This window comes from Salmo salar, chromosome ssa06, assembly GCF_905237065.1.
Source record: "Salmo salar chromosome ssa06, Ssal_v3.1, whole genome shotgun sequence".
NCBI lineage: Eukaryota > Metazoa > Chordata > Actinopteri > Salmoniformes > Salmonidae > Salmo > Salmo salar.
In genome coordinates this window covers 91,693,704-91,720,094 of record NC_059447.1, presented here as the reverse complement: position 1 = coordinate 91,720,094, position 26,391 = coordinate 91,693,704, and the positions used below count along the sequence as shown (strand labels likewise).

Sequence of the window (26,391 nt, the reverse complement as noted above, 5' to 3'; positions counted from 1 at the left end):
TCTAAATGTTCAAACATCCATGGCAGGATCTATCGTTAGGCAGGTACTGCAGGTTGCCAAGGAAGTGTTATGGAATACCTAGTGGGTGCCAAGGTCACTGTCGATATGGAAACAGCTGAGTGCCAATCAGAGTGACTCCTGCCAAAAAAACAGATTAGCCAATCACCGTGCCTTTAAACCACTCAGCCAATCACCATGGGTTTACACCAAGACAGATGGACTAATCTGACAACTAGCAAATTAATGGCCGGATGACATGAGAAGCCTTTTATTTAACCAGGCAAGTCAGTATAAGAACAAATTCTGATTTACAACGACGGCCTAGGAACAGTGGGTTAACTGCCTTGTTCAGGGGCAGAACGGCAGATTTTTACCTTGTCAGCTCAGGGATTCGATCTAGAAACCTTGCGGTTACTAGTCCAACGCTCTAACCACTAGGATACCTCCCAAATGGCGTCTTAGTCCCGCTAACACCCTACTATAGGGAATAGGGTGCATTTAGGATGGAGCTCAGGTGCTGTCACATTTAACATGACGACCAGTGTGCTTCTGGAGAGGGTTGTGTTTTTAATAAGGACTTACTTTAATTCAGGTATTCCTTTCATTCTTCCACAGAATCCAGTAGGGCTGGGAATTTCCTGGGACCTTTACGATACTTAGGTGGCGATACGATATGTATTCCTATTCGATGATCCAAACATTATTGCTTACCATTTGTCTGCTGCAGTGGGACGAGAGCCATGAGAAAATGAATTGACAGTCATGGAAATAAAAGTGCTGAAAACTAATTGGCTTCCTATTTTAAAAAATAAACGTTATTTTTTTATTTTTTTAAATCCTCTGGCCTCCCATTTGTTTAGTCACCCTAATTCTGGCCTCCCATTTGTTTAGTCACCCTAATTCTGGCCTCCCATTTGTTTAGTCACCCTAATTCTGGCCTCCCATTTGTTTAGTCACCCTAATTCTGGCCTCCCATTTGTTTAGTCACCCTAATTCTGGCCTCCCATTTGTTTAGTCACCCTAATTCTGGCCTCCCATTGGTTTAGTCACCCTAATTCTGGCCTCCCATTTGTTTAGTCACCCTAATTCTGGCCTCCCATTGGTTTAGTCACCCTAATTCTGGCCTCCCATTGGTTTAGTCACCCTAATTCTGGCCTCCCATTGGTTTAGTCACCCTAATTCTGGCCTCCCATTGGTTTAGTCACCCTAATTCTGGCCTCCATTTGTTTAGTCACCCTAATTCTGGCCTCCCATTTGTTTAGTCACCCTAATTCTGGCCTCCCATTTGTTTAGTCACCCTAATTCTGGCCTCCCATTTGTTTAGTCACCCTAATTCTGGCCTCCCATTTGTTTAGTCACCCTAATTCTGGCCTCCCATTTGTTTAGTCACCCTAATTCTGGCCTCCCATTGGTTTAGTCACCCTAATTCTGGCCTCCCATTGGTTTAGTCACCCTAATTCTGGCCATCCTACAAGGTTAAAACTCCACTAACTGTTGAACGGATTATGATAAAGACATGAGGTTTGGACCATTTTGGTTTCCGTAGAAGATTATTTATAAACATTTTATTGGATGCGCATCAGTGGGGATTAAGGAGTATATGCAATGCTCACTGGGGGGGCGGAAGGTATACAGCGTATAGCCTCCACTACAACACTGTGTGTCTAAGTCAACGAGGCAGCCAGGCCAGGTGAGTCCAGGACACACAGCAGCAGGATGGATAGATTAAGTACTGCAGTTACTCTACATCAGCCGCCTCCACAGCCTTGACAGCTGATAAATGGTTGGAGAAATGTATAAAAGTGGGTTACTGGTTTATGCTGTGGGGTCGGACACACTGGGCTTGGAGCTGGGGTGCATCCTAAATGGCCTGCGCAGCGGGAGAGCTGGGTCTGGGCAGAGGAGAGGTGTGGCCACTGCCTTTCTCCACAAACGAAGGCCATCAATCCTGAACAAGGACAAGACATCAATAACAACAGACCAGAGAGATTGAAGCCAGGGCATGTAGTCATAAAGAATCTCCCAGTAGCCTGTGGGCTCAGATACACTGTGCCTGGAAGGAGGGGTAGAGGCTGAGTTAGTAGCAGAGATAAACTGGTACCTTTCTCCACAAACGAAACGAAGGCCATCGGTCCTGAACACTGGGTTGAATACTGAGGGAGAGCAGCTCAGCCAGGACAGGGCATCAACAACAGACCAGCAAGATAAGTTTTGCTACTCTAGGCAGCGTTAGCTAGCGCAAGTCGGATGTAACTGCGCCAAAACTCTGGTATTTTATTTCCATGAATGATCAATACTTGTTTGCGTGCTCTCTCGTCTCCCTGCCGCAGACCTATAGTGAACCATGTGTTTGGAACATCAAATTTAAAATCGCAGAAACGAATCACAATACATATAGAATCATGAGAATCACAATGCGTATAGAATCGCAGTGCATGTAGAATCGCAGTGCATGTAGAATCACAAGAATCGCAGTGCATGTAGAAGCACGAGAATCACAATGCATATAGAATCGCAGTGCATGTAGAATCACAAGAATCGCAGTGCATGTAGAATCACGAGCTAGAGCGGCGAAGGCAAAGGCCTACTTTACAAAGACACTAGAGTGTCACCTTGTCCAACAACTCAGTCCCACACCAGTGACCAAGACCTCGGCGTTAATCGATACCACAGACAAACATGATATCTTTAATTACCGTTTAGAGGTGTGAGGATCAACCCTCCAACTTTTGACTCTTGTACAACGTGTACGTGGTTGAAAATGGAAGATTTGGCCACTGATAAACAGCTAAACTCAGTGGCTGTACAGTAACATGCCACACATGAGGTCAAAGCTCAGGGTCTCCTCTTCACAGCTCCATAGGGGTTTTGACTCACCGCTTTTATGAACTTGAGCACCATGCGACAAGACGATGAACCCATTGCAAAAAAAAATATTGTTGACTAAATGAGGAAAATGCTATAAATTTAATAGGACTTCAAGTCTAAATCTTTCAGAATACACTTGAGGGTTGTAATAAATACTGCAGTGATGTCATACAAGCAAGCCAAACACCCGCTCAAATGTGCACTTCACATTTCCATATCATAAAACATGATGACGTGGCATCATACCCCCGGGGTTATTCTGAGCAGAATGAGCCTGTTTTTCTACTGTGAAGAAAATTTGCAGCAGCACACACACACACACCTGAATGCCAGAAGAGGACTAGCCACCCCTCAGAGCCTGGTTCCTCTCTAGGTTTCTTCCTAGTTTCCAGCCTTTCTAGGGAGTTTTTCCTAGCCACCGTGCTTCTACACCTGCATTACTTGCTGTTTGGGGGTTTTAGGCTGGGTTTCTGTTACAGCACTTTGTGACATCAGTTGATGTAAGAAGGGCTATATAAATACATTTGATTGTGACCTTTTTCTATGCGCACCACAATTGTGATGTTTCCCGGAATTGTATTGTGAAAACCTGACATGGTCGTGTTTTATAACTTCGCTCGTCATGTTGGAAATGGAACAAGCTTTCAAATGATGCCCATCTGACCCAGATAGCAATTTATCCTCTTGACGGTCGCCTAGGATAGGGGGGCGCCACAGCGCATTTTGAAAAAAATTCGTGCCCATTTTAAACGGCCTACTACTCAAACTCAGAAGCTAGGATATGCATATAATTAATACTTGTGGATAGAAAACACCCTAAAGTTTCTAAAACTGTTTGAATGGTGTCTGTGAGTATAACAGAACTCATATGGCAGTCAAAACCCCGAGACAGATCGAAACAGGAAGTGGAATTCTGAATTGCGAACTCAACTTCATCACGTTGCCTATTAATCACACCGTGAGCTATGGTTCATTGAGCACTTTCTATTGCTTCCACTAGATGTCGCCAGTCTTTACAAAGTGATTTGAGTCTCCTACTGTGAAAACTGAGAGAATGACACGCTGTGGAACGTGGTCACATGGAGAGGGCCATCACCATTATGACGCCGGTGCCCCTGGTTACCCTCCCCTTTCGAAATGTTTTGAAACACAATGCAATCGTCCCCCTCGAATCTTATTGGCTCTCTTGTTGAAAAACGCTCTGAAGATTTATGTTATACAACGTTTGACATGTTTGAACGAACCTAAATGGGAAAAAAATGCATTTTCTCGAAATGGCTGTCCCGCGGCCGACAGAGCATTTGGATCAGCCTTCAGACTCGCTAACAAGAACAAGCTCTTGGAACATAAAGGAGTAATATTTTCGAACGAAAATACATTTGTTGTGGACCTGGGATTCCTGGAAGTGCTTTCTGATGAAGACAACCAAAGGTAAGGGATTATTGACAATAGTATACAAGACTAGATGTGATATGCGATTGTTCCAAGATGGCGCTGACCTGTAACGTTAGCCTCCCCTTTCATCGCAAAGTATGATTACCCAGTAAAGTTAATTTTAAATCTGGCATTACAGGTGCTTTCAAGAGATATTCATCTATAAATCTTAGAATGACAATATTACATTTTAAAAATGTTTTCGAATAGTAATTTAGTCAATTGTAGCTCTGTTTCATCGGATGCATTTGAGGGAAAATAGTTAGTCAACGTTACGCACCGATGTAAAATGCTGTTTTTATATATAAATATGAACTTTATCGAACAAAAGAATGCATGTATTGTGTAACATGATGTCCTAGGTGTGTCATCTGATGAAGATTGTCAAAGGTTAGTGCTGCATTTAGCTGTTTTTTGATTATTTGTGATGCATGTGGTTGGTCGGAAAATGGCTATGTGGCTACTTTTACGATATACTCCTCTAACATAATCTAATGTTTTGCTTTTGCTGTAAAGCCTTTTTGAAATCGGACAACGTGGTTCGATTCAGGAGAAGTGTATCTATAAATTGACATTTTGTTATGCTAATGGCGATATGATTTTTCGCTGGATGTCCGTCCCGTACACAGGGGTTATACTGTTTTGGGATTTTATTTTATTTTTATTATTTAACCAGGTAAGCCAGTTGAGAACAAGTTCTCATTTACAACTGTGACCTGGCCAAGATAAAACAAAGCAGTGTGACAAAAACAACAACACAGAGTTACACATGGATAAACAAACGTACAGTCAATAACACTATAGAAAAATCTGTATACAGTGTGTTCAAATGAAGTAAGGAGTTAAGGCAATAAATAGGCGATAGTAGAGAACTAATTACAATTTAGCAAATTAACACTGGAGTGATAGATGTGCAGATGATGATGTGCAAGTAGAAATACTGGTGAGCAAAAAAGTAAATAAAAACAATATGGGGATGAGGTAGATTGGGTGGGCTATTTACAGATGGGCTATGTACAGCTACAGCGATCGGTAAGCTGCTCAGATAGCTGATGCTTAAAGTTAGTGAGAGATATGTCTCCAACTTCAGCGAATTTTGTATTTTTATTATTAATTAAAGTTTTTTGCAATTCGTTCGTCATTGGCAGCCGAGAACTGGAAGGAAAGGTGGCCAAAGTGGGTGTTGGCTTTGGGGATGACCAGTGAGCTATACCTGCTGGAGCACGTGCTACGGGTGGGTGTTGTTATCATGACAAGTGAGCTGAGATAAGGCGGGGCTTTACCTAGCATAGACTCATAGATGACCTGGAGCCAGTGGGTCTGGCGATGAATATGTAGCGAGGGCCAGCCGACTAGAGCATACAGGCCGCAGTGGTGGGTAGTATATGGGGCTTTGGTGACAAAACGGATGGCACTGTGATAGACAGCATCCAATTTGCTGAGTAGAGTATTGGAGGCTATTTTGTAGATGACATCGCCGAAGTCGAGGATCGGTAGGATAGTCAGTTTTACGAGGGTATGTTTGGCAGCATGAGTGAAGGATGCTTTGTTGTGAAATAGAAAGCCGATTCTAGATTTAATTTTGGATTGGAGATGTTTAATATGAGTCTGGAAGGAGAGTTTACAGTCTAACCAGACACCTAGGTATTTGTAGTTGTCCACATGTTCTAAGTCAGAACGGTCCAAAGTAGCGATGCTAGTCAGGCGGGCGGGTGCGGGCAGCGATCGGTTGAACAGCATGCATTTAGTTTTACTAGCGTTTTTAATAAATCTTCTTCGGGATAGGTGTCTCTTATCGACGGCGGTTATGATATCGTTTAGTACCATGAGCGTGGCTGAGGTGCACCCGTGACCAGCTCGGAAGCCGGATTGCACAGCGTAGAAGGTACGGTGGGATTGGAAATGGTCAGTATTTTGGTCAGTAAAAGACGGTGTTTGGTTTAGTTCCTCAACGGCCCAGCTAGGAGAAAAACGCCCCGACCGGTCCGTCTCTCCGTTCGACGCCCCGACCGGTCCGTCTCTCCGTTCGACGCCCCGACCGGTTCGACGCCCCGACCAATCCGTTTCTCCATTCGACTCCCCGACCGGTCCGTCTCTCCGTTCGACGCCCCGACCGGTTCGATGCCCCGACCAATCCGTTTCTCCGTTCGACGCCCCGACCGGTCCGTCTCTCCGTTCGACGCCCCGACCGGTTCGACGCCCCGACCAATCCGTCTCTCCGTTCGACGCTCCGACCAGTCCGTCACCATAGGGGTCCTGAAATCCCATAGGGCTCATGTCAAATGTAGTGCGCTATATAGGGAATTGACTTAGGGTGCGATTTGCATGCCCAGTGAATACTTCAATAGAAGACCTGTGCATATATAGACCTGTTACTATAAAAGTAGCACCAGACAGACAGACGGGAAGACAGACGGGAAGGTAGGCAGACACAGGCAGGCATGCAGATAGGAAGGAAGGCAGGCATGCAGATAGGAAGGAAGGCAGGCATGCAGACAGGAAGGAAGGCAGGCATGCAGATAGGAAGGAAGGCAGGCATGCAGACAGGAAGGCAGGCAGGCATGCATGCAGACAGGAAGGAAGGCAGGCAGGCATGCAGACAGGAAGGAAGGCAGGCATGCAGACAGGAAGGAAGGCAGGCATGCAGACTAGGAAGGAAGGCAGGCATGCAGACAGGAAGGAAGGCAGGCATGCAGACAGGAAGGAAGGCAGGCATGCAGACAGGAAGGAAGGCAGGCATGCAGACAGGAAGGAAGGCAGGCAGGCAGACAGGAAGGCAGGCAGGCAGGCAGACAGGAAGGCAGGCAGGCAGGCAGACAGGAAGGCAGGCAGGCAGGCAGACAGGAAGGCAAGCAGACAGGAAGGAGGAAGGAAGGCAAGCAGACAGACAGACAGACAGGAAGGCATGCAGAAACAAAGGAAGACAGACAGGTAGGCAGGCAGGCATGCATGCAGACAGGAAGGCAGGCAGGCAGGCATGCATGCAGACAGGAAGGCAGGCAGGCAGGCATGCATGCAGACAGGAGGAAGGCAGTCATGCATGCAGACAGGAAGGCAGGCAGGCAGTCATGCATGCAGGCAGGCAGGCAGGCGGACAGGAAGGCATGCAGGTAGGCATGCAGGCGGACAGGAAGGCATGCAGGTAGGCATGCAGGCGGACAGGAAGGCATGCAGGTAGGCATGCAGGCAGGCAGTCATGCATGCAGACAGGCAGGCAGGCGGACAGGAAGGCATGCAGGTAGGCAGGCATGCAGACAGGCAGGCAGGCGGACAGGAAGGCATGCAGGTAGGCAGGCATGCATGCAGACAGGAAGGCAGGCATGCAGACATGCGGGCGGACAGGAAGGCAGGCATGCGGGCGGTCAGGAAGGCAGGCATGCGGGCGGACAGGAAGGCAGGCATGCGGGAAGGCAGGCAGACAGGAAGGCAGGCAGGCAGACAGGAAGGCAGGCAGACAGACAGGAAGGCAGGCAGGCAGACAGACAGGAAGGCAGGCAGGCAGGAAAAAAGGCTAGGCTGACAGGAAAAAAGGCAGCAACCTTTTCAACTTCAGATATAAACAGCTTAACTCTTCCTAATCCATTACCTAGCCTTAACATTAAGCTGGCAATGCTTCAGACCCCTGACGAGAGGACGCTTCCACAGGCAAGGAGGTGTGGCTCGATGTCTGGTTATTCTGGTTCGTCGTGGCGATCCAAACTGACTGAGCATCCCAAATAGCACCGTATTCTTTATGGGCCCTTGTCAAAGTAGTGCACTAAATAGACACAGCTTGATGTACCAGGACACCCCCTGGACAGGACACTAGTCTATCTTCTGTTTCTGTAGAGAGACAGCTTGATGTACCAGGACACCCCCTGGACAGGACACTAGTCTATCTTCTGTTTCTGTAGAGAGACAGCTTGATGTACCAGGACACCCCCTGGACAGGACACTAGTCTATATCCTGTTTCTGTAGTGAGACAGCTTGATGTACCAGTACACCCCCTGGACAGGACACTAGTCTGTCCCCTGTTTCTGTAGTGAGACAGCTTGATGTACAGTACACCCCCTGGACAGGACACTAGTCTATCTCCTGTTTCTGTAGTGAGGCAGCTTGATGTACCAGGACACCCCCTGGACAGGACACTAGTCTATCTCGTGTTTCTGTAGTGAGGCAGCTTGATGTACCAGGACACCCCCTGGACAGGACACTAGTCTATCTCCTGTTTCTGTAGTGAGGCAGCTTGATGTACCAGTACCATACCCGTCAAGCATCAATTCAAGCAGGCAGGTTCAGTATGGACCTATCACGTTTCAGAGAGGGGATGTTTTGTAGGAGGAGCATGTGGTCCAGCCAGTGACAGGAGAGCGTCCCTCAGGTGGCCATGGCAACACACTCGGGTCAACATTCCTGCTGCACATTCTAGCTGCTGTTAAGATGCGTGCGTGCGTGCGTGCGGCGCTAACCGGCACTCGAGGATTGAGCCAACTAACAAGTAGTTAGGTAACACAGCCTCAATTCTTAATTACTAAACGTTTAAATGAAATCATTAACTAGTTGATCTCCACACTTGGCAAACTGTTCATCAGACAGGAGGAGGAGGAGGAGGAGGAGGATAAACTCAGGTGGTTTATCCGGGGTCAACGAGGTTGTTCTGAGGACTGAGAAGGAAAGGAAACAACAGCATGTTGGAGGAAAGGGAAGAATTGTGTGATAGTTCATCTATCTCTGTCTGAGAGTTAATGAGTTTCTTCTTTAAGTATCGGGGTGAAAGGACAACAGCAGTAATGGGCTGTCTGGGGGGTGGGGGACCCCCCCCCATGCTACATACAAAATGGCACCCTATTCCTTTTATAGTGCACTGGTTAAAATAGTTCTGGTCACACAATTAGAGTTCAGGTGAAAGGTAGTGCACTATATAGGGAATATGGTACTATAGTGGACGCATTCCCATCCCCAATCTGACCCCATCTTCATCCTGTATAGTGCACATCCCCAATCCCAATCTGACCCCCATCTTCATCCTGTATAGTGCACATCCCCAATCCCAATCTGACCCCCATCTTCATCCTGTATAGTGCACATCCCCAATCCCAATCTGACCCCATCTTCATCCTGTATAGTGCACATCCCCAATCCCAATCTGACCCCATATTCATCCTGTAGAGTGCACATACCCAATCCCAATCTGACCCCCATCGTCATCCTGTATAGTGCACATCCCCAATCCCAATCTGACCCCCATCTTCATCCTGTATAGTGCACATCCCCAATCCCAATCTGACCCCCATCTTCATCCTGTATAGTGCACATCCCCAATCCCAATCTGACCCCATCTTCATCCTGTATAGTGCACATCCCCAATCCCAATCTGACCCCTTCTTCATCCTGTAGAGTGCACATTCCCAATCCCAATCTGACCCCTTATTCATCCTGTATAGTGCACATCCCCAATCCCAATCTGACCCCATCTTCATCCTGTATAGTGCACATCCCCAATCCCAATCTGACCCCATCTTCATCCTGTATAGTGCACATCCCCAATCCCAATCTGACCCCATCTTCATCCTGTATAGTGCACATCCCCAATCCCAATCTGACCCCATCTTCATCCTGTATAGTGCACATCCCCAATCCCAATCTGACCCCATCTTCATCCTGTATAGTGCACATCCCCAATCCCAATCTGACCCCCATCTTCATCCTGTATAGTGCACATCCCCAATCCCAATCTGACCCCCATCGTCATCCTGTATAGTGCACATCCCCAATCCCAATCTGACCCCCATCTTCATCCTGTATAGTGCACATCCCCAATCCCAATCTGACCCCATCTTCATCCTGTATAGTGCACATCCCCAATCCCAATCTGACCCCCATCTTCATCCTGTATAGTGCACATCCCCAATCCCAATCTGACCCCATCTTCATCCTGTATAGTGCACATCCCCAATCCCAATCTGACCCCATCTTCATCCTGTATAGTGCACATCCCCAATCCCAATCTGACCCCCATCTTCATCCTGTATAGTGCACATCCCCAATCCCAATCTGACCCCCATCTTCATCCTGTATAGTGCACATCCCCAATCCCAATCTGACCCCCATCTTCATCCTGTATAGTGCACATCCCCAATCCCAATCTGACCCCCATCTTCATCCTGTATAGTGCACATCCCCAATCCCAATCTGACCCCCATATTCATCCTGTATAGTGCACATCCCCAATCCCAATCTGACCCCCATCTTCATCCTGTATAGTGCACATCCCCAATCCCAATCTGACCCCATCTTCATCCTGTATAGTGCACATCCCCAATCCCAATCTGACCCCATCTTCATCCTGTATAGTGCACATCCCCAATCCCAATCTGACCCCCATCTTCATCCTGTATAGTGCACATCCCCAATCCCAATCTGACCCCCATCTTCATCCTGTATAGTGCACATCCCCAATCCCAATCTGACCCCATCTTCATCCTGTATAGTGCACATCCCCAATCCCAATCTGACCCCCATATTCATCCTGTATAGTGCACATCCCCAATCCGTCCCTATCCATCTCCCTGCTTCATCTATCAGGAGCACGGCCTTTCACTCACGGCTATATTAGGAGCACAACAGAAGTAATGGGTTTATATTCCAAATGGTAGCCTAATCCCTACACAGTGCACTACTTTTGACTCTATAGTGCACTATATAGAGGTTAGGGTGTCCATTTGGGAGCATTCAGGGCCTGCTGGACAGATTAGGGCCTGGTGTTATCAGGTAGGGTCATGTAAGGGGGACAGGGGGCTGCAAATGGACATGCCAGATGGACCAAACTGAAAATAGGAAGTAGCTTCTGATTGACGTAAGAGTGGCTACGTTGAAAATGGCACACTATACTCTACGTTAGCGCACTTGTTTTTGACAAGATCCCTATGGGTTATGTGCACTATATAGGGAAATAGGGTGTCGGATTGGAGGCCTAGACGAGAGAAAACAGGAAGTAGGCACTGAGTGACGACAGACGGTGCTCCCAAGCCAGGTGAGGTAAAGGGGGAGGAATGTCGTGAGTGTTTTCCTGACAACAGGAAAGGACCTGACGGTATCAGCGAGAGTGCAGCCTGCAACGTCTATATTTGACTTGTGTTTTTCTCAAACGCCTTAGCAAAACAAGACACTTCGGGGGGTGGGGGGGGATGGAGTCAGACAAAATATCTAGAATAATTGCCCTGGTAGACGTGTATGCATATGAAATGTATAAAACACAACCTCTCTCTGTCTAATGTAATACCTCAGCCTCTCCTCTCTCTCTAATGTAATACCTCAGCCTTATAGACACCTCACCTCTCTGTCTAATGTAATACCTCAGCCTTATAGACACCTCACCTCTCTCTGTCTAATGTAATACCTCAGCCTCTCCTCTCTCTCTCTAATGTAATACCTCAGCCTTATAGACACCTCTCCTCTCTCTGTCTAATGTAATACCTCAGCCTTATAAAACACCTCTCCTCTCTCTAATGTAATACCTCAGCCTCTCCTCTCTCTGTCTAATGTAATACCTCAGCCTCTCCTCTCTCTGTCTAATGTAATACCTCAGCCTTATAAAACACCTCTCCTCTCTCTGTCTAATGTAATACCTCAGCCTAATAAAACATCTATCCTCTCTGTCTAATGTAATACCTCAGCCTCTCCTCTCTCTGTCTAATGTAATACCTCAGCCTTATAAAACATCTATCCTCTCTAATGTAATACCTCAGCCTTATAGACACCTCTCCTCTCTCTCTAATGTAATACCTCAGCCTTATAAGCACCTCTCCTCTCTCTGTCTAATGTAATACCTCAGCCTTATAAAACACCTCCTCTCTGTCTAATGTAATACCTCAGCCTTATAAAACACCTCTCTGTCTAATGTAATACCTCAGCCTTATAAACACCTCTCCTCTCTCTAATGTAATGCCTCTCCTCTCTGTCTAATGTAATACCTCAGCCTTATAGACACCTCTCCTCTCTGTCTAATGTAATACCTCAGCCTTATAGACACCTCTCCTCTCTCTGTCTAATGTAATACCTCAGCCTCTCCTCTCTCTGTCTAATGTAATACCTCAGCCTCTCCTCTCTGTCTAATGTAATACCTCAGCCTTATAAAACACCTCTCCTCTCTCTGTCTAATGTAATACCTCAGCCTTATAAACACCCCTCCTCTCTCTAATGTAATACCTCAGCCTTATAAACACCTCTCCTCTCTCTGTCTAATGTAATACCTCAGCCGTATAAACACCTCTCCTCTCTCTCTAATGTAATACCTCAGCCTTATAAACACCTCTCCTCTCTCTGTCTAATGTAATACCTCAGCCTTATAGACACCTCTCCTCTCTGTCTAATGTAATACCTCAGCCTCTCTTCTCTCTGTCTAATGTAATACCTCAACCTCTCCTCTCTAATGTAATACCTCAGCCTTATAGACACCTCTCCTCTCTCTGTCTAATGTAATACCTCAGCCTCTCCTCTCTCTGTCTAATGTAATACCTCAGCCTTATAAAACACCTCTCCTCTCTCTGTCTAATGTAATACCTCAGCTTCTCCTCTCTCTGTCTAATGTAATACCTCAGCCTTATAGACACCTCTTCTCTCTCTGTCTAATGTAATACCTCAGCCTCTCCTCTCTCTGTCTAATGTAATACCTTAGCCTTATTAACACCTCTCCTCTTTCTGTCTAATGTAATACCTCAGCCTTATAAACACCTCTCCTCTCTCTGTCTAATGTAATACCTCAGCCGTATAAACACCTCTCCTCTCTCTAATGTAATACCTCAACCTCTCCTCTCTAATGTAATACCTCAGCCTTATAGACACCTCTCCTCTCTCTGTCTAATGTAATACCTCAGCCTCTCCTCTCTCTGTCTAATGTAATACCTCAGCCTTATAAAACACCTCTCCTCTCTCTGTCTAATGTAATACCTCAGCTTCTCCTCTCTCTGTCTAATGTAATACCTCAGCCTTATAGACACCTCTTCTCTCTCTGTCTAATGTAATACCTCAGCCTCTCCTCTCTCTGTCTAATGTAATACCTCAGCCTTATAAACACCTCTCCTCTCTCTGTCTAATGTAATACCTCAGCCTTATAAACACCTCTCCTCTCTCTGTCTAATGTAATACCTCAGCCTTATAGACACCTCTCCTCTCTCTGTCTAATGTAATACCTCAGCCTCTCCTCTCTGTCTAATGTAATACCTCAGCCTTATAAAACACCTCTCCTCTCTCTGTCTAATGTAATACCTCAGCCTTATAGACACCTCTCCTCTCTCTGTCTAATGTAATACCTCAGCCTTATAAAACACCTCCTCTCTGTCTAATGTAATACCTCAGCCTCTCCTCTCTGTCTAATGTAATACCTCAGCCTTATAGACACCTCTCCTCTCTGTCTAATGTAATACCTCAGCCTCTCCTCTCTGTCTAATGTAATACCTCAGCCTTATAAAACCTCTCCTCTCTGTCTAATGTAATACCTCAGCCTTATAGACACCTCTCCTCTCTCTGTCTAATGTAATACCTCAGCCTAACCTCTCCTCTCTGTCTAATGTAATACCTCAGCCTTATAAAACACCTCTCCTCTCTGTCTAATGTAATACCTCAGCCTCTCCTCTCTGTCTAATGTAATACCTCAGCCTTATAGACACCTCTTCTCTCTCTGTCTAATGTAATACCTCAGCCTCTCCTCTCTCTGTCTAATGTAATACCTCAGCCTTATAAACACCTCTCCTCTCTCTGTCTAATGTAATACCTCAGCCTTATAAAACACCTCCTCTCTGTCTAATGTAATGCCTCTCCTCTCTGTCTAATGTAATACCTCAGCCTTATAAAACACCTCTCCTCTCTGTCTAATGTAATACCTCAGCCTTATAGACACCCCTCCTCTCTCTAATGTAATACCTCAGCCTCTCCTCTCTGTCTAATGTAATACCTCAGCCTTAAACACCTCTCTCTCTGTCTAATGTAATACCTCAGCCTTATAGACACCCCTCCTCTCTCTAATGTAATACCTCAGCCTCTCCTCTCTGTCTAATGTAGTACCTCAGCCTTATAGACACCTCTCCTCTCTCTGTCTAATGTAATACCTCAGCCTCTCCTCTCTGTCTAATGTAATACCTCAGCCTCTCCTCTCTGTCTAATGTAATACCTCAGCCTTATAAACACCTCTCCTCTCTCTGTCTAATGTAATACCTCAGCCTTATAAACACCTCTCCTCTCTCTGTCTAATGTAATACCTCAGCCTTATAAAACACCTCCTCTCTGTCTAATGTAATACCTCAGCCTCTCCTCTCTGTCTAATGTAATACCTCAGCCTTATAAAACACCTCTCCTCTCTGTCTAATGTAATACCTCAGCCTTATAGACACCTCTCCTCTCTCTCTGTATCTGACCCTAACTTTCTCCTTCTAGGGAAGGACCTGTCCAGCCGCAGCCAGACAGACCTGGCCTGTATCTTTGGGAAGAGGGGGACGAAGCGCGTGGCCGAGGACCAGGAAGAGGTAAGACCCTATATAGTCCCAATAAGTCATGTTGTTATAAAGCCATCTGCAATACAGATACATCGTTGTGACTGAAACCCTAAGCAGCCCTTATCTACAGCTAACCCTACAACTCACTGGCAACACCACCACCGTCTCGTCCCGTGACCCCCGTCCCGTGACCCCTCCCAGAGCCAAGGCCAGGTCGCTGGAGGGCCGTCCTAAATGAAACCTTATTCACTATGTAGTGCGCTAATTAGGGCCCTATAAAATCTGCGTTATGGAGAACGTAGACGTGGAATCACTGAATCCAGACATTAAAACAGAATTCAGAAATGTATTGAACTTTTTTTTTTTTTTTTGACATTTGCTCGAGGTAATCATAAGACATGACAAAAATGCATTAGTGATATAAAATTTACCACCAACTTTCTGAAACGTGTGTGTGTGTGTGTGTGTGTGCGTGTGCGTGCGTGCGTGCGCGGGCGTCTCTCCATTTTGTGTCGCCGTTAGCTATGATGTTAATGAGAACTGTCTTCTAGTAGAGAGAGAGAGAGAGGATTGATTAAAACCTGAATGAAATGTTCACTATAAAGTATCCTCTGGTCTACCTGGCAGGATGATATCAGAAGGATTTGCATCAATCCAGTGGCCATTTAGTTTTTTCAAACTCTGCATTCACATGAGCGCTACAGAAACGTCTCTAACCAAACTGGGTAACTCTTGCTGTGTAACTACACCCCAAAAAAAATCTATATCCAAATATCTCTCTTTACCTCTCTCTCTCTTGCTTTCTTTTTTCTCTCTCGCTTGTTCCATCAGCTTGGTCAGTTTGCCAGTGGTCTAAGGTTTGCAGAAATGCCATGCATGAAACACCCCATAAAGAAAAATCTAAAGCCCTGAAAGTTGGTGTTTTCTCCCCTCTACTTTGGAAAGTGGTCACTCAGTCAACCTCAGGTTATACAAAGATGCCCCACTTCACATTTATTTTATTTTTTTTAAACTGCTAACTTTAACAGAAGTTTTCCAGAAATCACAGTTAGAAGATATAAATTTTTACATTTTACATTTTAGTACATTTAGCAGACGCTCTTATCCAGAGCGACTTACAGTAGTGAATGCATACATTTCATTTCATACATTTTCTATATTTACTTTATTTTTTTATTTTTTCGTACTGGTCCCCCCCCGTGGGAATCGAACCCACAACCCTGGCGTTGCAAACACCATGCTCTACCAACTGAGCTACAGGGAAGCCACAATTAGGAGGGAATAAGCAGAAAATCTGGCAATCCTCTAATTTTTAACCGTTGGGGAAATGACTTTAATTTTGCATTCAGGAGGTTATAACTGTGGCTTTAACCTGTAGATGGCCCTATAGCCAGGAGGTTTTTATGGAGGATTGACATGATTCGTTAGGCTAACAAAGTGACTTGCAATGCAGACGGCCTTCAGTTATTTCTGATTTCCATCAGTCCGACATCTAGTGGGTTTTTTTTTTTTTTTTTTTTGGCAGCCAATCTAAGTTCAGGAATGCTGCCAAGGTATGCGGACGTGTTCGTTCTTCCTTCAGACAGCTACATGGATGTATGGCCACATGGATGTATGGATGTATGGCCACATGGATGTATGGATGTATGGCCACATGGATGTATGGCCGTATGGATGTATGGCTACATGGCTGTATGGATGTATGGCCACATGGATGTATGGATGTATGGCTACATGGATGTATGGATGTATGGATGTATGGCCGTTTGGATGTATGGCTACATGGCTGTATGGCTACATGGATGTATGTCTACATGGATGTATGGATGTATGGCCACATGGCTACATGGATGTATGGCTACATGGATGTATGGCCACATGGATGTATGGCTACATGGCCACATGGCCGTATGGCTACATGGCTGTATGGCCGTATGGCTACATGGCCGTATGGCCACATGGCCGTATGGCTACATGGCTGTATGGATGTATGGCTGAGGTTACCCTGTTTTGGTCTCTGTGCAGCTGTGTTGTTCAGCACCAGTATTGATTCAGGATAGAGATGATAGATGGGGAATGTATCAGCCGTAACATCAAACTCCTTAATGGTATTCATTAAGGAGTGATGATTAGATGGCGCTGTTTGTTTTTCCTGTGTTATGGAATCAAGACGGGGTCATGGGGGATGAGACCTAGCTTGTTTCATTCTATGGCAGACATTTTGTGTGTGTCGGGGAGGGACTGGGTGGTAGGGGAGGTAGTATTCACGGGAGGGTAGGCGAAGGGTTTTCGGTAAGTTTATCCAGAATAGAGAGCATGTGGTGAGGGTCCCCTGGTCCTACCTTGTCTGAGAGATGATATGGACTAGAAAGCAGTGTGGACCCTACCCTCTACTACCATCAGTGTATAGGTGGTGGGGACTGCCGAGTCCAGTCCTCCTCCTTATAGACCATGGTCCACATGTATGCCTGCACTAGGCTATGCTAACCTTTGTCCTATCGTGATTAACTACCCGTAAAACATGGATATACCATGCTATTTTGGCCGTTTTTTGTTTGCAATGACAAGGAGGGAGGCAGGCATCACATCTTTTTATAACTAGAACTGTAAAATCTATCTTACTATTGTTTTGTTCTACCACTTTCTCTCATTATTACCTTAGGCCTATTGTGTTTTTAGGTTATTCATTAGCCTCTCTGAGATATGGGGGACGCTAGCTTCCAAAGAAGGAGAGGTGTCACAAAAGACAGAAATAGCGTTAAGATGAATCACTAACCTTTGATCTTCACCGGATGACGCTCCCAGGACTCCATGTTAGACAATAAATGTGTGTTTTGTTCGATAAAGTTCATCTTTATGTCCAAAAACCTCATTTGAAATTATGCGCGTTATGTTCAGAAATGCATTGTTTCAAACAAACCACCGGTGAAAATGCAGAGAGCCACATCAAATGACAGAAATACTCATCATAAACATTGATGAAAGATGCAAGTGTTTAACGTACGATTAAAGATAAACTTCTCCTTAATGCAACCGCTGTGTCCGATTTCAAAAAGGCTTTACGGTGAAAGCACACCATGCGATTATGTTAGGTCAGCGCCTAGCCACAAAAACCATACAGCCATTTTCCAACCAAGGAGATGTGTCACAAAAGTCAGAAATAGCATTAAAATGAATCACTTACCTTTGATGATCTTCATCTGATGGCACTCCCAGGACTCCATGTTAGACAATAAATGTTTGTTTTGTTCGATAAAGTTCATCTTTATGTCCAAATACCTCCTTTTTGTTCGCGCGTTTAGTCCAGTAATCCAAATGCACAAGGCACGCTCACAAAGTCCAGACGAAAAGTCAAAAAAGTTCCATTATAGTTCGTCGAAACATGTCAAACAATGTATATAATCAATCTTTAGGATGTTTTTATCATAAATCTTCAATAATATTCCAACCGGACAATTCTTTTGTCTTTAGAAAGGAAAGGGAACGGAGCTCGTGCTCACGGCCGCGCACGATAAACAACTCAAGGCTTTCAGCCAGACCCCTAGTTCAAGCAGCTCTTATTCTCTCCCCTTTCACAGTAGAAGCATGAAACAACGTTCTAAAGACTGTTGACATCTAGTGGAAGCCTTAGGAAGTGCAATCTGACCCCATAGACACAGTATATTGGATAGGCAATCGCTTAAAAAAAAAAAACTACAAACCTCAGATTTCCCATTTCCTGGTTGGATTTTTCTCAGGTTTTTGCCTGCCATATGAGTTCTGTTATACTCACAGACATTATTTTAACATTAAATGCGCATTCTAGCTTCTGGGCCTGAGTAGCAGGCAGTTTACTCTGGGCACCTTATTCATCAAAGCTATTCAATACTACCCCCCGTCCCCAAAGAAGTTAACAAATACAAACTTTTGGAGATCTCCATTGGATAAATGCATTGTTTGATCATGAAGTATTGCGACGGGAGAAAGGCAGGATGCATAAAAACTGAAGTCCTATTCATATCAGATGGAGAGAAGAAGAAAACATTTGGCTTAAAGTAATTAGACACTGGAGTGTCTGCGATTATAAAATAGACCTCGGCTATTATGGTCTAGATCACCCGACACTGAGACATAGCATCTTAGATATCCGATACTATGGTAATGTCAGCCAAGCCTAGACAGTTTTTCCTGTGTAGACGCAGGCCAGGCGACGCGCAGGCCAGGCGACGCGCAGGCCAGGCGACGCGCAGGCCAGGCGACGCGCAGGCCAGGCGACGCGCAGGCCAGGCGACGCGCAGGCCAGGCGACCCGCAGGCCATCATAATGTGGCCAACGTGTTAATGGGAGCTGTGATATGTGTGTGTGTGGCACACTAGGTTCATAAGATACAGTACTGTAAGGTTGTACTTAAAACTACATTGTCAGAATAAACCTGAGATCCATCTAATTCCCCCAATTTGCCTGACAGAAATTTAGTTCTTAAAAAAAATTAAATTAATAAGAAGCCAGCTGTACTGGCCATTTTCCAATAATGTCTGGCCAGTATTGGGTAGGTTGGTTAATTATGTGACTGTGGCCTCATTGTCCTGTCCTGATAATAAATCTGGCCATAGCCGTGGTGTATGGATCAGAGCCGCTCGACCCAGCTGTCTGTCCCTGATGAGTGGAGAAGGGGGTCGCCTGCCCATCCCTCATCGGCCTGGCGTGGGAGGACAGGAAAACCGGTGCATACTACCTCCCTCCATCTGCCCACACCCCTCCACGTTTCCTTCAGTTAGGCCTATACAGCGTATGGTGTTTGCTTCTTTTGCCATTAATCTGTTTTTTTTGGTGAGAAATATGATCGTGTCCTCTGGAAGATTGGGTCAAACCACTACGGGGGGGGGAGACAACCTCACTCCGTTAACTTCTAAACGGTCAAAACCATTCGATTATGGGGGGTGAAATCCAAAATGGTGCTATATATTCATTGGCTATGTCATTTACATTTTAAAGATAAATATTTATACATTTACTAGCTCAAAACCTGCAACAAAAATGATAAGTTAGTTAGTGGGTGATGTGGATTTCATATCAAAACACAGAGCGCAGTCAGACCAGTCCAGAAGATTTGAATTTAGAATGGAACCTTGGCTGTTAAAGTACAGACACCTGAGTTGACTAACCCGTTGTCAGGGTGGGACACCTGAGTTGACTAACCCGTTGTCAGGGTGGGACACCTGAGTTGACTAACCCGTTGTCAGGGTGGGACACCTGAGTTGACTAACCCGTTGTCAGGGTGGGACACCTGAGTTGACTAACCCGTTGTCAGGGTGGGACACCTGAGTTGACTAACCCGTTGTCAGGGTGGGACACCTGAGTTGACTAACCCGTTGTCAGGGTGGGACACCTGAGTTGACTAACCCGTTGTCAGGGTGGGACACCTGAGTTGACTAACCCGTTGTCAGGGTGGGACACCTGAGTTGACTAACCCGTTGTCAGGGTGGGACACCTGAGTTGACTAACCCGTTGTCAGGGTGGGACACCTGAGTTACCTAACCCGTTGTCAGGGTGGGACACCTGAGTTGACTAACCCGTTGTCAGGGTGGGACACCTGAGTTGACTAACCCGTTGTCAGGGTGGGACACCTGAGTTGACTAACCCGTTGTCAGGGTGGGACACCTGAGTTGACTAACCCGTTGTCAGGATTGGTTAACTCTTGATGCTCCGAGGGTCTCCACAGAGCTAGGTAAATCTGCTTTTAGTTTCAATGCACTGTATTGCTGGAACAAAATTCAAAATACACTTCTAGTGCCTTATGGGAAAATTAAAGTATTAATTGGTTACTACATGATTCCATATGCGTTATTTCATAGTTTTCATGTCCACTATTATTCTACAATGTAGAAAAAATAAAATGAAATCCTGGAATGAGTAGGTGTGTCAACCTTTGACTGGTACTGTATGTAACGCAACAATTTTAAAAGATTTCACTGAGTTCCAGTTCATATAAGGAAATCAGTCAATTGAAATAAATTCATTTGGCCCTAATCTATGGATTTCACATGGCTGGGCAGGGGCACAGCCATGGGTGGGCCTGGGAGGGCATAAGCGCAGACACTGGGGAGCCAGGCCCAGCAAGTCGGGATGAGTTTTTCCCCCCCACAAAAGGGCTTTATTACAAACAAAAATACTCCCCAGTGTTTACATTACCCTCTGTGATTTATTAGATCAAAGAGCCAGTGGTTTAGGTGTGTGTGTGTGTGTGTGTGTGTGTGTAACCGGCCAATGGGATCTCGATGATCGTCGTTAGGCTGTTAGCTGCATCTCCGTGTCTGTAATTACCTCACCCACTTTGCATTGCATTTTAGACCAGTAACCAAGAGACGGGCGCTTTCTCTTTCTCCCTTTTACCTCGGGGCTAATCTGTATGCGTCAGAGAGTTGGCTCAGTTTGGTGGGTGCAGCCGAGAGAGCTGGTGGTGGTGGTGGGGGGGGGGGGGGGTCACTTGACAGGCTGTTGTTCTCGGAGGGCCCTGTCAATGGACACACTCTGAGAGACTGTCCTTTTTTTGTTTCATGCAATTAGTTGCAATCTGAGAGCAAATTAGAGCTCCTAGCCTTCACAACAAACACAACACTGTGCCCAAAACACACACACACACACACACACACACACACTGACTGCTAAACAATGCAGTCCACACCACAAGCACCGCCTGCTTTACTAACCCAAACAGAAACTACAATGCATTGGGCAAGACATTTTTTTATATTTTTTTTTCATCGTTCATTTTCGTCTCAATTACGTAACAAATTACTAACACAGCCAATGAGGGCTAAACACACCGATCCAGCTGTTCTTCACTAACAGAACATGGAACTGGTGCATCTAGGCTCAGACCAACAGGCTCCTGTACAGCTTCTATCCCCCTGGCTGCTCTCCCACAGACCAACAGGCTCCTGTACAGCTTCTATCCCCCTGGCTGCTCTCCCACAGACCAACAGGCTCCTGCACTGCTTCTATCCCCCTGGCTGCTCTCCCACAGACCAACAGGCTCCTGTACAGCTTCTATCCCCCTGGCTGCTCTCCCACAGACCAACAGGCTCCTGTACTGCTTCTATCCCCCTGGCTGCTCTCCCACAGACCAACAGGCTCCTGTACAGCTTCTATCCCCCTGGCTGCTCTCCCACAGACCAACAGGCTCCTGCACTGCTTCTATCCCCCTGGCTGCTCTCCCACAGACCAACAGGCTCCTGCACTGCTTCTATCCCCCTGGCTGCTCTCCCACAGACCAACAGGCTCCTGCACTGCTTCTATCCCCCTGGCTGCTCTCCCTCTCCCACAGACCAACAGGCTCCTGCACTGCTTCTATCCCCCTGGCTGCTCTCCCACAGACCAACAGGCTCCTGCACTGCTTCTATCCCCCTGGCTGCTCTCCTCTCCCACAGACCAACAGGCTCCTGCACTGCTTCTATCCCCCTGGCTGCTCTCCCACAGACCAACAGGCTCCTGTACAGCTTCTATCCCCCTGGCTGCTCCCTCTCCCACAGACCAACAGGCTCCTGCACTGCTTCTATCCCCCTGGCTGCTCTCCCACAGACCAACAGGCTCCTGCACTGCTTCTATCCCCCTGGCTGCTCTCCCTCTCCCACAGACCAACAGGCTCCTGCACAGCTTCTATCCCCCTGGCTGCTCTCCCACAGACCAACAGGCTCCTGCACTGCTTCTATCCCCCTGGCTGCTCTCCCTCTCCCACAGACTATACACACTGTCTACCTGACTCTGCCTTATCCACAAATCTCTACCCAGTCAGATACACACCTCCACTGTCACTCACATAAACCCTCACGGTCACTCACATAAACCCTCACGGTCACTCACATAAACCCTCACGGTCACTCACATAAACCCTCACTCACATAAACTCTCACTCACATAAACCCTCACTGTCACTCACATAAACCCTCACTGTCACTCACATAAACTGTCACTCACATAAACCCTCACTGTCACTCACATAAACCCTCAGTGTCACTCACATAAACCCTCACTCACATAAACCCTCACTGTCACTCACATAAACCCTCACTCACATAAACCCTCACTCGCACTCACATAAACCCTCACTCGCACTCACATAAACCCTCACTCGCACTCACATAAACCCTCACTCACATAAACCCTCACTCGCACTCACATAAACCCTCATTGTCACTCACAAAAACCCTCACTGTCACTCACATACCCTTCACTGTCACTTACATAAACCCTCACTCGCACACACATAAACCCTCACTCACATAAACCCTCACTGGCACTCACATAAACCCTCACTCGCACTCACATAAACCCTCACTCATACTCATTACTGATACCACACACCCCCTCACACCTACACTGCTCTCTATTGATTATTTCTATTACTGTATTTATCCTGCTACCGAGGTATTTCAGCTAGATATGTACATGAAGGCAGGGTAAAGTGACTAGGCATCAGGATAGATAATAATAAGGTATTTGAGGTAGATATGTACATGAAGGCAGGGTACAAAGTAGAAAATAGTAAAAAAAAATATATATATATATATATAGAAAACCCTTTGAATGAGTAGGTGTGTCCAAACAATTGACCAGTCGACTAATTGGGGTCAGCCCTAGTACCGTTCCTTGTAAGCCGTAGTGCTAGCTTTTAGCCCAGCGCGGATATTGCCTGTAATCCATGGTTTTTGGTTGGGATACGTTCTTATAGTCACTGTGGGGACGACATCGTCTATGCACTTATTGATGAATGCCGTTATGGGATGAATCCCGGGAAATATCCCAGTCTGTACTAACAAAAACAGACGTGTAACCTCGCGTTTGCTTTGTCCGACTACTTCTGTATTGAGTACATCACTGGTACTTCTTGTTTGAGCTTTAGGTTTGAAAACAGGAAGCATGAAAATGGAGTCATGGTCAGATTTGCTGAAGGGAGGAGGAGGGAGGGGCTTGTATGTGTTTCTGTGGGTCGAATAAAAGTGGTCTAGAGTTCTAGCTCCCCCTAGTGGCCAGGAGACGTGTTGGTAGAAGTGAGGTAGGACGGTTTTTAATATATTACTTTATGTATTTCTATATTCCTGCTACCAGTCACTATCAGCCCTGTTTCCATGTACAGTTGAAGTCGGAATTTTACATACACCTTAGCCAAATACATTTAAACTCAGTTTTTCACAATTCCTGACATTTAATCCTAGTAAAAATTCCCTGTCTTAGGTCAGTTAGGATCCCCACTTTATTTGAAGAATGTGAAATGTCAGAATAATAGAGAGAATTATTTATTTCAGCTTTTATTTCTTTCATCACATTCCCAGTGGGTCAGAAGTTTACATACACTCAATTAGTATTTGGGAGCATTGCCTTTAAATTGTATAACTTGGGTCAAATGTTTCGGGTAGCCTTCCACAAGCTTCCCACAGTAAGTTGGGTGAATTTTGGCCCATTCCTCCTGTCAGAGCTGGTGTAACTGAGTCAGGTTTGTAGGCCTCGTTGCTCTCACAGCCATTTTGCCTCAACTTTGGAAGCATGCTTGGGGTCATTGTCCATTTGGAAGACCCATTTGCGATCAAGCTTTAACTTCCTGACTGATGTCGTGAGATGTTGCTTCAATATATCCACATAATTATCTTTCCTCATGATGCTATCTATTTTGTGAAGTGCACCAGTCCCTCCTGCAGCAAAGCACCCCACAACATGATGCTGCCACCTCCGTACTTCACGTTTGGGATGGTGTTCTTCAGCTTGCAAGCCTCCCCCTTTTTACTCCAAACATAACGATGGTCATTATGGCCAAACAGTTCTATTTTTGTTTCATCAGACCAGAGGACATTTCTTCAAAAAGTACAATCTTTGTCCCCATGTGCAGTTGCAAACCGTAGTCTGGCTTTTTAATGGCGGTTTTGGAGCAGAGGCTTCTTCCTTGCTGAAGCGGCCTTTCAGGTTATGTCGATATAGGACTCGTTTTACTGTGGATATAGATACTTTGTACCTGTGTGTCCTTTGCTGTTGTTCTGGGATTGATTTGCACTTTTCACACCAAAGCACGTTCATCTCTAGGAGACAGAACGTGTCTCCTTCCTGAGCGGTATGACGGCTGCATGGTCCCATGGTGTTTATACTTGCGTACTATTGTTTGTACAGATGAACGTGGTACCTTCAGGCGTTTGGAAATTGCTCCCAAGGATGAACCAGACTTGTGGAGGTTTCCAAAATTTTTTCTGAGGTCTTGCAAAGAGGCACTGAGTTCGAAGGTAGGCCTTGAAATACATCCACAGGTACACCTCCAATTGACTCAAATGATGTCAATTAGCCAATCAGAAGCTTCTAAAGCCATGACATCATTTTCTGGAATTGTCCAAGCTGTTTAAAGGCACAGTCAACATAGTGTATGTAAACTTCTGACCCACTGGAATTGTGATACAGTGAATTATAAGTGAAATAATCTGTCTGTAAACAATTTGTTGGAAAAAGTACTTGTGTCGTGCACAAAGTAGATGTCCTAACCGACTTGCCAAAACTATAGTTTCTTAACAATACATTTATAGAGTGGTTGAAAAACGAGTTTTAATGACTCCAACCTAAGTGTATGTAAACTTCCGACTTCAACTGTATAAATTACCATTAGTATTTCTATATTCCTGCTACCAGTCACTCTCAGCCCTATTTCCATGTATAAATTACCATTAGTATTTCTATATTCCTGCTACCAGTCACTCTCAGCCCTATTTCCATGTATAAATTACCATTAGTATTTCTATATTCCTGCTACCAGTCACTCTCAGCCCTATTTCCATGTATAAATTACCATTAGTATTTCTATATTCCTGCTACCAGTCACTCTCAGCCCTATTTCCATGTATAAATTACCATTAGTATTTCTATATTCCTGCTACCAGTCACTCTCAGCCCTATTTCCATGTATAAATTACCATTAGTATTTCTATATTCCTGCTACCAGTCACTCTCAGCCCTATTTCCATGTATAAATTACCATTAGTATTTCTATATTCCTGCTACCAGTCACTCTCAGCCCTATTTCCATGTATAAATTACCATTAGTATTTCTATATTCCTGCTACCAGTCACTCTCAGCCCTATTTCCATGTATAAATTACCATTAGTATTTCTATATTCCTGCTACCAGTCACTCTCAGCCCTATTTCCATGTATATATTACCATTAGTATTTCTATATTCCTGCTACCAGTCACTCTCAGCTGTAGACTGTAGTGGAAGACTCTGGGTAGTTCTGCTGTAGACTGTAGTGGTAGTTCTGCTGTAGACTGTAGTGGTAGTTCTGCTGGAGACTGTAGTGGAAGACTCTGGGTAGTTCTGCTGTAGACTGTAGTGGAAGACTGGGTAGTTCTGCTGTAGACTGTAGTGGTAGTTCTGCTGTAGACTGTAGTGGAAGACTGGGTAGTTCTGCTGTAGACTGTAGTGGTAGTTCTGCTGTAGACTGTAGTGGTAGTTCTGCTGTAGACTGTAGTGGTAGTTCTGCTGTAGACTGTAGTGGTAGTTCTGCTGTAGACTGTAGTGGAAGACTCTGGGTACTTCTGCTGTAGACTGTAGTGGATGACTCTGGGTAGTTCTGCTGTAGACTGTAGTGGTAGTTCTGCTGTAGACT

The 26,391-nt window shown here is 45.5% G+C and overlaps 1 protein-coding gene across 1 annotated transcript in view; it reads left to right on the top strand.

Annotated features, from left to right (window-relative positions):
* pinx1 (PIN2 (TERF1) interacting telomerase inhibitor 1) overlaps positions 1-26,391 on the top strand; it is a 58,305-nt gene that overhangs the window by 9,443 nt on the left and 22,471 nt on the right. Inside the window, exon 6 of the mRNA XM_045721185.1 lies at positions 14,714-14,802. Coding sequence (XP_045577141.1) covers positions 14,714-14,802 — 89 coding nt within the window. The remainder of the gene's footprint in view (positions 1-14,713; positions 14,803-26,391) is intronic.